At 44.1% G+C, this 12,714-nt stretch overlaps 1 protein-coding gene across 2 annotated transcripts in view; it reads left to right on the forward strand.

The window, feature by feature from the left end:
* The window catches only part of tle2b (TLE family member 2, transcriptional corepressor b), an 89,305-nt gene that overhangs the window by 70,250 nt on the left and 6,341 nt on the right, over positions 1 to 12,714 (forward strand). For both annotated transcript variants that reach the window (XM_080006727.1, XM_080006728.1), the window contains exons 11-14: positions 9,613 to 9,780; positions 10,674 to 10,824; positions 11,664 to 11,833; positions 12,045 to 12,121. In XM_080006727.1, coding sequence (XP_079862853.1) covers positions 9,613 to 9,780; positions 10,674 to 10,824; positions 11,664 to 11,833; positions 12,045 to 12,121 — 566 coding nt within the window. The remainder of the gene's footprint in view (positions 1 to 9,612; positions 9,781 to 10,673; positions 10,825 to 11,663; positions 11,834 to 12,044; positions 12,122 to 12,714) is intronic.

Consider the following 12,714-nt stretch of genomic DNA (forward strand, 5'->3'; position numbering starts at 1 on the left):
TGTTCCCTCCTCCTAGTACATGTCCTGCCCCTTTCAGTGCAGAGAACCAATCACAGTCTTGGGGGTGTGTCCCAATGAACCAATCACACTCTTGCGACTAGGGAGTTTTTTTCTGGATCTCTGAACTAATGGTGCCATGTTTCAACATACCCGATGTTCTGTCCAGACATGTTTTTGTCGAAGACTAAGTTCTTTCTGTTATGTGTATGACTCCCTTAGTTTTGGGTTTTATAGCATATGGTATATGCTTTAAAAGGTATATGCTTGAATATTGGCGGTTTAGTATAACATGTGATCCGTTTCTTGTCATGTGGGGGTTAATAATTAACCAAAGTCACATTGTAACAGAATAACGATCAACCAGTGTGTGTGTGTGTGTGTGTGTGTGTGTGTGTGTGTGTGTGTGTGTGTGTGTGTGTGTGTGTGTGTGTGTGTGTGTGTGTGTGTGTGTGTGTGCCTATTAAACAAGTCATAGGTAAACAGGTAATTGTCAGTGATAACACTGGTTATGCTGGATAACAATGACTTTAAGAGGTAACACTGAGTATGCTTGATATCATATCACTTTAAGTGGTAACAATGAGTATGCCGGATAACATGACTTTAAGTGGTAACAATGAGGATGCTGGATATATTGCAAGCAAACAAGCAGAAAACATAGATGTACGTGTAAGCAGATGCATAATAAAACAACTGTAGTGAGTATATGGAGCAAATGCATAACTCTACAACTGTAGTGATTGCACAAATACTACAAGGATGTTGTCCAATAATATGGTGGCTGATGGGTGTAAGTTATGTGTGAGGATCAGTGAATTTTGTGAGAAATATGGGTATGGAGTTTTGCATTTTATGCATAAACATTAGAGCGGGCATATGTGTTTATCAGAAAAAATGTTTATACTTGATAATGTTTGTGATGGATAAAAATATGCAAAACCTTTATTTCTGTGGTATAAACAGAAAAAGATTACCAAATATCAGCCTTAAAACAACATCAGCCTTAATACAACAGGTACATAAGAAACCATTCATCTGCAGAAGCCTTTCACAGTGAAATTTAGTTGTTGACTGAGGGTGGTCACCTGCTGGTGCCGATTGTCGATGACGGTATTGAGTATGTCCACTCTATCTTTCTATGAAGTCAGTGGATCAAGGTTGAGTCTTAGCCTTGCGGCGGGCCCTTAGTGACTGGAGATGCTGTTGTTCCCTGATGCATATTTCATGTAGGCGGAGGCTGTAGCTTGTGGGACCCTGGCCAGAAGGGACCGGAAACCAGGCTAAAAAATACCTTTCACCATTGCAGTGCGGGCAAAAAAACGGGTCCACTGTGGTTTCTGGGCCCTCCTGTGCGGAGTTTTCTCGAGTGGTTGTTTCTAACGAGGAGCTGGATGATGTGTCGGAGGAGGCTTGTGTAGTGGGCCTGAGGAGTCACATCCAGTCGTCCTAGTCGATGGTGATGTGGGAGGAGTGCAAGGGGGCTGGAGTTGTAAAGGTGAGGGGAGCCAGCCATGCGTGGGATGCAGTTCTGTCCTCGAGTGGTAGGGCATTGTGGTGAGGGTCTGGGTGGTGGGGTGGTCTCGGTCTGGAGCTGTGTGGCGGAGGTGGGTGGTGTTGGGAGTTCATGACTTGGTGCTGCTGTTGGAATCCCGGGCGGTGGACCTGAAAGGATGGTGCCTGTGGTTTGGGCCATGGGTTGTAGGCCTACAGGGAATGGGCCTGGGCATTGTACTGCCCCAGGCCACATACTGGTTGACTCTGACCGGCCCATGTAAGGTTAATTGGAAATTACAAAATAAACATATCTTCTAATTTTATCTCATGCATAGACTAAAGCTGCATTGCTTTTATTTTAAAGTTGTTTTTTATTCACGTACATAATGACGCAATACGTATATCAAGACGTGCGCATGATTGGATCGTTGTCACAAGCAGGTCACAAGACAAATTTAGCCCTTAAAAATGTCCCCTCATGCTAAAGAAAGAAAGGTAGATGCCGAATGCAGGATTTTCAACAAAAATTGGACTGCTCAGTATTTATTTACTGAAGTCGGAGATAAAGCCATGTGTTTAGTTTGCGGGGAGCAGATCGCCGTGTTTAAGGACTACAATTTTAGACGAAACACGCAGAGAAATACAAAAACTTGACTGATTCTGAAAGGGCGCGAACATCAGAAGCTTTGCTAGCTAAGCTGCAAAAGCAGCAAAGCTTTTTTACCAAGCTTAACACATCCAGGGATGCAGCAACCAAGACCAGCTTTGTGATATCCCACAAAATCGCTAAAAACAGCAAGCCATTCTTGGAGGCGGAGTTTGTCAAAGAGTGCTTGGTGGACTCTGCAACACTAATATGCCCTGAAAAAAAGGAGCATTTGACGAGAAGGATCAAGGAAATTGTGGGGAATCTGGAGCTTCAGCTGCAACGTGAAGTGGCAAGTTTAGACTTTTTCTCCTTGGCTTTGTGATGTCCGTGAGACAGCCCAGCTACTTCAATTTGTCCTTGGGATAACAGACTTCAAGATTACGGAGGAGCTGGCAGCAATGCGGTCGATGAAAGGGACGACGACAGGGAGAGATCTTTTTCCAGAGGTAACTGCGTGCATGGACACCCTGGGATTGAAATGGGACAGACTGGCAGGTGTCACAACGGACGGTTGTCCAAATCTTAGAGGGAAAAATATGAGGAGACATGCTCAGAAGATGTTGGTTCTCTTTGGCTCTACCTACATATGTGAACAAACATTTTCAATGATGAAGTTAACAAAATCCAGGTATAGATCCTCTCTCACTGATGATCATCTGTCAGCTGTGCTTCGCATCTCCACCTCAGACATTCAACCCGACTTTGATGCACTCGTTAAAGCCCAGCAGAGACTAGATTTCTCTCACTGAACAAGAAAAAATAACTTAAAAACACCAAATGAGGTGGTTAGACTACAAATGTAGGCATGTAAAGGCACCAACTACTAACCGGGACACTTTCTTTGGAAGCCTTTTTCTCAAAATCATAGTTCAGTGATGTTCAGTGACAGTTCAATATGATGTGTCCTGCTTAATGTTTGGAGCACAAAGACAATATTGTGATGTCTTTAGAATGCTAAGAACCACTTTCCAACAGTATTTGAAACTCAAAATGTGTTTTGGAGGGAATGTGACTGAAAATCTTGGTAAATTGTAAAAAACAGTATTCACATTTTGTTTACCATTGCTTTGGGAAATTTGATTGAATAAAAGACATTTTTTGTAAGGGAATCTCACTTTTTCATTGCTTAATTATAACATATAGCCTACTCTTACCAGCTTTTCAAAACAATGCTATTTACTGCTTTTTATAAAGAAATACAATTAATATTATGCAGAATTGAGTTCAGCCTTTTGGCCAGGCCCTCCACAATATTTTCTGTTTCTCATGTGGCCCCATGGAAAAAATTATTGCCAACCCCTGCTTTAGGGGTTCTGGGGCCACTTATTAACTGTGAGAAATCTCTGGTTTTGGGGCCACTGAATTTCCAGGAGGACATGCCGGGGGAGCATTTGGGATTTAGGGGGTTGCAGGATTGACGGTATTACAGCGGTTAATGGTCAGCTCAGGGGCAGAAAGTATTACTTTGCATCCCTTCCTTCTGGCCTGCGTTAACACAAATCAAGGACTTATGAGCAGCGGTGGTAACTTGTGGGACGTATACAACTTTACTGGGTGGCCCATGGTTTACAAGGAGGCCCTTTGGAATGCAAAATCTGCTGCCACCAGTCCCTGGTAGCAAGGAGGCAACCCTGCTTCCACGTTATCTGCTTTGGTGCTCTAGTATGGTAGTGGTTGTTTTCCTATTGGCGTGTCTTGCCTCAGCACTGCGCATAGGTAGCCTGCACATTCTGCCACATATAGGTGAAACGGTTTGGAATAGTTTGGGTTGCCGAGCGCGGAGGGCAGATTGCATGTCACTTTTTAGTGCCGCAAAGGCGCCCTCCACCTCCTCAGTCCACTGTAAAGGTTCTTTATTGATCGGTTGTCCTGCCGCTCTAATTAAAGCGCGTAATGGGGCTGTTTTTAAAGCAAAGTCACAAATCCAAGTCCGGCTGTATTCCGCCATGCCCAGAAAGGAGAGCATGTCTCCCACCATCCTTGGTTTCGGAGCGTTAACTTCCTGATTCTATTTGTGATGGGGCGATTAGTCTCTTATCACCCTGCAGTTGCCTCCCCAAATAGTTAACCTCAGGCTGACAAAATTGCAGCTTATCTTTGCTAACTTTGTGGCCCCTAGTTACTAATGCTCTGAGTACTGCAACCAAATCTTTCTCACACTATTCTTTGGTGGCGCTGCAGATTGTCTATGTATTGGAGAACTGTACTGGAAACCTGAAGGTCCTGTAGGTCTTGGGTCAATACCCTGTTGAAGATTGTTGGGCTGTCTAAAAACCCATGTGGCAGCTTTGCATATGTGTATTGGGAGCCCTGATAGGTTAATGCGAACAGATACTGTGAATCACAATCTACTAGTACTCTAAAAAAGGCTGTGCATAGATCGATCACAGTGTACCATTTGGTACCTAGGGAAATGTTAAAGAGTAGCGTATGCTGCTCAGGGACAACTGATGGTTTGGTGTCAACAACGGAGTTAACGGCCCTGAGATCATGTACCAAACGATAATCCTCAGAATGTGGTTTCTTTATTGGGAAGATTGGAGTGTTGCAGGGACTTGAGGATTTTCTTAAAACCCCTGCTGCTTCTTGTCCTGCGATTGTGACATTGATCCCTTCAATGGCATGTGGTTTGAGAGGGTACTGTTTCAGGTGGGGTAGTCTAGCTCCTTTTTTGAATTTTATGTGTACAGGCTCTGCTGACTTTACATATCCTACATCTGTTTTGTGTTTTGACTATACTTCCTGTGGCACTTGGTTTAGTAAGATCTCACACTCTAGGGTCATAAGCTGTCTGGTGGGAACGCGCCCATTCATTAGAACACTCTCTGCCTGTCCTTCGCCATAGACTTGCCCTGATATTCTGTTGAATTGGTTGTCAGGAAAGACATGGATGTACCTATTGCTAACTGCCTTCCAGTTGTGCACCTGTAGTGCTGTTTTGACCATTGGGCCTAGTTCATGAGACTCGTGTCCCTCAGCAATCACTAGCTTGACGTGGGGGGTAGAGTTCTGGACAGAGTTCTGGACTTGAAACCACTCCTGTAGGTCTGGTGGCAGTGTTACAGCGGCTGCCGCGCCTTGTGGCCCGGTGTATAGGTCCTGACTGATATTGGAGAACTTTTTGCCATTGATTAGCTCTTTCCAACATGCGTCGTAAGTTGTGTTGCATTGAGGTCCATCATACAGGAGCGTGCAGTGTAGGTGCAGCTGTGGTTCGCAGACTCTCCCCAGTTTGGCTCGTACCCATGGCTCCCACTTGTGTTGACACAGTGCCGACTCTTGTGGTGTCAGTCTTAGCCAGTACATTAGCGGTTGCTCCCAGTCGGTGGCATCAGTCTGTTCTATAATGGGCATCATGTCTGTAGGGGGATCTTCAGGAAAGTCTACATACAGCCCGTCTGCTCTGTTCATAATGTTAGCTTAGCGAGGGCACAGGACATCTCTCCCCAACAGATTGATGGGAGTGTTCGCTGAGTATAGAAGTGGTGCAACTATAGTGCGTCCTGCAATCAGCATTGGGACCGGTTGTGTGAGAGGTATCCCTTGAGTTTTCCCAGAGAAGCCTATTGTTCTGACTGACAAACTGGAGAGACTAGAGACGTTTTTTCCAATGAATGAGTGCGTCGCACCTGTGCCTAACATAAAGGTGTGTTCTTTCTCTTGTATTAGAACTGGTATGATGGGTTCATCCTGTGGTTGTAATGAGATGATCGGTGACATCACTTCCCCCTCCATCTTCTCTGGGCACCCCTAGTATTGCCAATTCGGAGGTGGGCCATCATTCCCTGGGAGTCATCTGGTTCTCCCATGGGTTTGTCGGGCAATCCTTTCTTAGGTGGCCAGTTTGCCCACATTCTCAGCACGCGTAATTTGGTTGGTAACCGTCGTGTAGGTTTGGGGTGGATTGGGAGCATCTGTATTGTGCTCCGGGGGGGTTGTCTTCCATCCTGTTGCATTGGACATCCCGCATCCGTAGCCTTCCACACGGCATTGTGCGTCCTCTACCTTGCATGGGGCAATAGTTGTCCCCCAAGGGGTTGATATGTACATGAATTGGCAAAAGCGGTGCTGCGGTAGGGTTGTTTGGGGATGTTGGCGCTGGCTGGGAGCATGCGTTTAAGGGGGAACCTGGTGTACCAAGCGGGTTGAGGTGTTGTTGCTTTAGGATTTTGGGTTTTCCACTTGCCGGTCTCCCACCTATTTTCCTGAGACTGACAGTGATACTCAGCCGTGGATTCGGAGTCTGCATGTCACGGACCTCTAGAGAAAACCCTTTCGGTACCCTGAATATTGGGTTTAATGGGATGGTGGCTACCACTCTGGGCGTTGCACAACTGTTCTAATACTTGTGCTAGCGTTCTTGGGGTCCACCAGTCACACAACACTTGCTCCCACGGGACGTTTGGGAAATCCTCTTTTACTTGAGTTAAATGAACAAATTTGGTAATCTGCCAAAGTTTGAGATTGATCAGCTGTGCATCCTGCCAGTGTCCGCACCCTACTCGTCTTTGTATGTTTGTTCAAGCCAAAAGTGTGTGCATATACCTCTTGTTTCTGGGTTCCCCTTCCTGCTTTAGTGTTCTGATGTTAACTTTTTCCTTGCTAAAATGTTCTTTGTCCATTAACAATCGTTTATCTTCCAACTTGTTAGTTTAGACAGCCACTCTGATTTCGGAATAATCTCATGTATGCAGACCTTTTATTGATACTTTTCCAAACTATCTAGGATGGGATGGTGCCTAAAATCGCCTTTTTTTGCTCAGTAACGGGTGCAGTGCTGCGACCCACAGTGTTAACAATGCTAATCCAAATAACGCCAGGAAGCCCTTCACTCCTGCGTTGGTTGTTCTAATTATCTCTGCATGTTCTTCCTGACCCTCCACCCACTCCAGGTGGTTCATGTATAATATTCTAGCTAAATTACAGACACAGAGACACACAACTTATTTTACAGTTAGAATAGCAATATCTACAAGCACTTATATACATTTTCTTAGCCATGTGTCGCCGCCCTTAAGCTCTCCAGCGACACGCATGATTGCCTATCCCTTAGGCAATTTTTAAACTCCCTGCCAATACGGTCCTCTCCTTCACTTGTGCTGCGACGACACAGGACGAAGAGGGGTATCCACAGTAGTGGTGTCCGCATAAGTTCCTATTGAACTTTATAAACTCTGTTGACTCCCTGCTCGTTCAGTCCTCTCCTTCACTTGGAACGTCGCAACATATGGCTTGCGACGACAAAGGGTGGATAGCAGTTGCCGTGTCGACTTAAGTTCTCCTTGAACTTTACCTTCTACCCGTCTGGCTTTCTTTTCAAGATGCACTCGCTCAACACTAGTATTACATATGCTTAAGTTCTTCTTAAACGTTTATTTTCCACCCATCTGGCTTTATTTCTAGCTGTACTTCCTTAACACTAGAAAGACATATGTAATTACTTTGTGATGAGCCCCCCGGACAAGCTGTACTCAGTCTCAGAGTAATTATAACATACACGCTGTTGTCTCTTACTAGACTTGTGAATCTTATACTTGATAACAAACCTCTCTATACTACTCTTTTTTCAACACAATAAACTTGCCAATAGATTAGATGCTAGCCAAACCAATCCTCCAGCATACACAAGACAAACCACACCAAAACCAATTATAGCAACATTCAACAGAGGATCTCTCATACTTTCCATGGTTTTTCATAAACACACATGCACATAGATTATTCACATCAGTCTCTGTTTAAGTTCCTTTTTCTGATAAAATTTATAATTACAGTCATTTTTAAACTAGGTTGATGTTTTAGATTACTTGGAGAAGAGACTTTTCCGCTACCTGCAACCTGGGTGGAGTCCTGCACTCAGACCTGGTCGTTGTTTTCTCCTGGCTAACTCATTGATTGTCATGACCAAGAAGGTCCAGACCTGGGCCAGTAAAAAGTCTTGATCTCCGGATGATGTTTCTGTCTGTGTTGGCCTCAAAAACTTGGAAGAAAAAACACTGTAACCGAGCAGAGTCTGATGTGAAAAAGGTTTATTGTATATCTGAGAATCAAGTACAGCAATAAACAGTAAGGGGCTCTGGAAAACTGACTGACAAACCGTTCTTTTAGACCTCCTTATATACCCAAGATGTTCCCTCCTCCTAGTACATGTTCTGCCCCTTTCAGTGCAGGGAAGCAATCACAGTCTTGGGGTTGTGTCCCAATGAACCAATCACAGTCTTGTTACTAGGAGTTTTTCTGGGTCTCTGAAATAATGGTGTCATATTTCAACATGCCTGGGCATGTTCCCTTGTTTAAACTGTGTCTGGCTGGTGTTCTGTCCAGACATGTTTTTGTAGAAGACTAAGTTCTTTCTGTTATTTTTATGACTCCCTTAGTTTTGGGTATTATAGCATACATTTTTACAAGGATTTTTAATACATATACCTTGAATATTGGTGGTTTAGTATAACATGTAATCAGTTTCATGTCATGTGGCGGTTAATAATTAACCACAACAACATCCACACTGTACCACACATACACTGTACCACACATACACACTGTACCACATACACACTGTACCAGATACTCACTGTACCATACATACACTGTACCACACATACACACTGTACCACATACACACTGTACCGCATACACACTGTACCACACTTACACACTGTACCACATACACACTGTATCACACATACACACCATACCAAACATACACACAGTATCGCAAACACACTGTACCTGTGTCAGTATCTCTGCACCCAGACGCTCTTGACCATCCACCGCAAGTTCCTTTATGAAGCTGCACCTCACTCCTGATTTGTCATTATATGACAAACAGTTTTTCCAATGTAGAGATGTTGATATTAACCCTTTTGGCAGTTATCATGAAATGTGATTGTTAATTTGATTGGTAGTTATCACAATTATTATAAATTATTATTTCTTTCTTTGTTTTGTTTCATTGTCCTCTTTTCTGATACAAATTACCAATACCCTGTGCCCTTGAAAAGCAAATAATTGATCCAAACAGTAAGAAAATTATTTTCTCAGCCAAGCAGTTCAGTCCAACACACTGACCAGCTGAGCTTTAAAAACATGGCTGCTACTGTGAGAGCTTTGTTGTGCATTCATTCTTTATCTACTTTTGATTTTCTCCGCTGTAGCAAAAAGCCCAATCACCTCACTGTCTGTTAAGAAACTGAAAATGTAATATTCTGGTGCCCATACAACCATTTTTCAGTCTTGGCAACCACAAACTGATGCAAGGTTGCCAACACGGCGACCACTTCTAAAATTTGATGCTGGGCTCTGGATTATGTTTGAATGATGTGACAAAAAGAGAGGTCATTATCTGGTTGCATACTGGGTAATGACCTGTGTTCATAGCTAACGGCACCCACTCCTCAAAAAGCAGAATCAACCATTATTCCTCATTCTTCTACGAGTTCATCTTCTTATTTCTCTGTGTCCCTCAGGAGCCTAACTCCCCCTTGGGCAGCCCCCCCCACTCCCCCCACGGCAATGGGCTGGATCGAGCCCCCACCCTGAGGAAGGAGCTCCCTGGGTCCCCTGGCCCTGGAGATGCCCCCTCCTCCCCGAACTCCCACAGCCCCACGCCAGGGAAGCCCAAGGACTCCGCGCAGGTACGATGGAGCATATGGCTGGAAAAAAACTCTGGAAAGGTCATTTATCGCTGCTGTCATTTGCAGCCTCCGCAGCGTTTCCAGGCAACCGCTGCTCTCTGCTGACCGTGTGAATTCTGCATAATTGTCTTTTATTCTAATTCATTGTTATATACCTTTTTTTTTTTTTATCTTTTCCAGAAGCTGAAGACCATTTGTTCTGTTTAGCCTCTGAGCTTGTTTTGGGATGTAGAGTCGGCCCACGCTAAAATACAGCATAATTTGTTTTTAAGAGAAACAATTATAATTGGCAAAAACCCTACCTGTAGCATTGTAATCCTACATAAATGTTAAATGTTAAACAAGTTGGAAACATCTCATTGTCCAGCCTCAATTGCTGCTTATCTCATTGAAAGCAACAAGATTTACCTTTACACACATGACTATCTGCTTGGAAAATCTACTGGCCTGTTTCCCACAGAAAATCTAAATAAATTCACTGCAGGTGCAGGAACTAAATGAGAAACCATTTATGGGCATCGGCTACTGTGTTACATGTTCTGGCTTTCCATTTTCTTTGTCTAAGTAGTGATGGGAAGCAAGTATTACAAGCAGTGAGGGTTAAATCAGCTGTTTATTTGCAGTTTGTGTGCTTATTTAGTACTCCATACTGTGTCCCCATGGTTTCCATTCCCCCAAAAGGTATCACTTTACTTGGGGGTCTGTTTGGGAAGTAGGTACTATCCAAGTGGAACCAATTTTGCACTTTAGTTCTTTCTGTGAAAAATACCTTCCTAGTTCCTAAGAACTGGGAACAAACTGCCTGGTTCCTGAAACTGTTTCTGCACTGGAAAAGAGGGATATCTTGTACAAGTCAAAACATATTCCAGAATGTTTTTTGTTCTTCTGATCAGATGGACAAGTCCCAGTCCCCCTTGTCCAAGTCTGGCACCCCATCCCCGTCCCACCGTGAGGCCCTCACCCCGGGAGCCCCAGGGGCCCCAGGCCCCAGCACCTCCTGCCTTCGCTTAGTCAGCAAAGCTGCATCTGGTGCAGACCCACTTGGTGAGAAACACACTAAACACAAAAAAACACACTTTTGAAAGTGAAGTTGCATTTTATTCGTTTATAAATTTTTAGACATTACTTTAGATTGAGCTGTTTCACACACTCAGTGAAATCCCAGTGACTAGTGTTAATTATTGCCTGAGGTGTTGAGCACAGAAAACATACTTGTCGCACCGCAGGGAATTGGCACATCTGTCCTTTCCACCAGCCACAGAAATGAAACAAAACCTTTGGAGATAGGAGAATCGTTTCAATCCGCAAATTTCACTTCACAATCTATTTTATTTAACCTTTACTTTACAACTACTCTCATCCTCCTCAACAACAAGAATCTACCCTAGATTGTCAAATGTAACTTAACTCATTATCATAACTACTACCTCTGATACCTCGCAACCTGCTAACCTTTGTCCCCCCCATGTTGTTCTGTTTTCATCAAAATAACTCAGTCTTTATGCTGTTGTGATATATCCCCATATCACGACAGCACAAGGTGAAACCAGGCGTAAGTTGTTCGTCTCGTAATGGACCTCGGGTCAGACGCATCATGTTGTGTCCTTCAGATGAAAAGTAGGCTGTAAAATAAAATGATGGATTTGCGCCGTTGGGAATTACCTTGATATTGCTTGATCGGTGGTTTGTATGTATTTAGAGCGACAAAACTAATGAGCTTTGCCTGAAAAGCTGAAATATCACCAGCGTGATAACGGACCTTTTGCGAGGTTCCCGTTCGGCCCCTCTGTGACTGTGTTTGTGCCTGTCTGTCTTGTCTCTCCTTCTCTCATCTCCCTTCATCCTTCCTTACCTCGACCCCCCACCCTCTACTCCATCACCAGCTCTCCGCAGCCCCTTGTCTGTGCCCCCTGGTTCGTACCCGGCTCACTTTGGGGTGGTGTCCCACGCAGGACTGAACGGGGAGCTGGCTAGTCCTGGAGGCTTCGGGGGGGCTCTGACCCTCTCGCCACAAATCAGCGTGGCCGCAAACGCCTACACCCGCAGCCCCATGGTGAGGAGAAAGTTAGCGTAGGAAATACCGTGATGGAAGATAGAAAATAATGGTTTATTTACCACTTCATCCTCCAGCTCTTTTGTTATTTATTTTGTTAAACTATAATAGTTTTCATGATTCAACAAACGCTTTAACGACCCTGCCATCTACACGTTTGGAGGGTTTCTATTAAAAAAAAGTCACCTCATATTTCCGTGGTCTCTACCAGGTGGCATACGAGTCTCGCTCTCACCTGAGGGCCCCGGGGCTGTCATCCTCGCTGCCGGGTTCCTCCGGTGGAAAGCCGTAAGTTCCCAGCCAGTTAATACACTGTCGCAAGTGTTTCTCAATCTATTGGTTTATAAATCTTTACAACAGATCAGCTGTAGCCAAATTGCTCATGATCATCTGCACTATATTTTGCTTTTAGTTTTCATGTCTCCTTTTTTAAATGTTGATACTGTTGGATCATCGTAGGGTTGACAATTAGATATTTTACACTCAAAAATAAGCATTTAAGGAAAAAACTATGGGCAGAGGGTTTAAATTTACATCTCTAATTTGTTTTTCAAATTAGTCCTGCATGGTTGTCCCTTTAAATACCTTGAAACTCCAGACGTTGGAGGTTTTATCGCATCTCAATTGTCCGCCACAACTGGTCTAATACAACGTCTTTCTTGACGGAAGAAAATGTTGTTTCCGCTGGAGCCACAGCGCCAAACCACTACATTATTGATTGGCCATTAATGCGAGCACGTTGACTCTTCTCCCTATAATACAATCTTCTATTATCCATTCCCACCTACGGCTATTTCTGAGCAAAATCATTTCCAGAGATCAGGGACACATTACTCCCGTTCCAAGGCCACTATGCAGTTGTCAGTCTTCAGGGTTTAGCC

Source organism: Zeus faber (genome assembly GCF_960531495.2).
Source record: "Zeus faber genome assembly, chromosome: 1".
NCBI classification, from domain to species: Eukaryota; Metazoa; Chordata; class Actinopteri; order Zeiformes; family Zeidae; genus Zeus; species Zeus faber.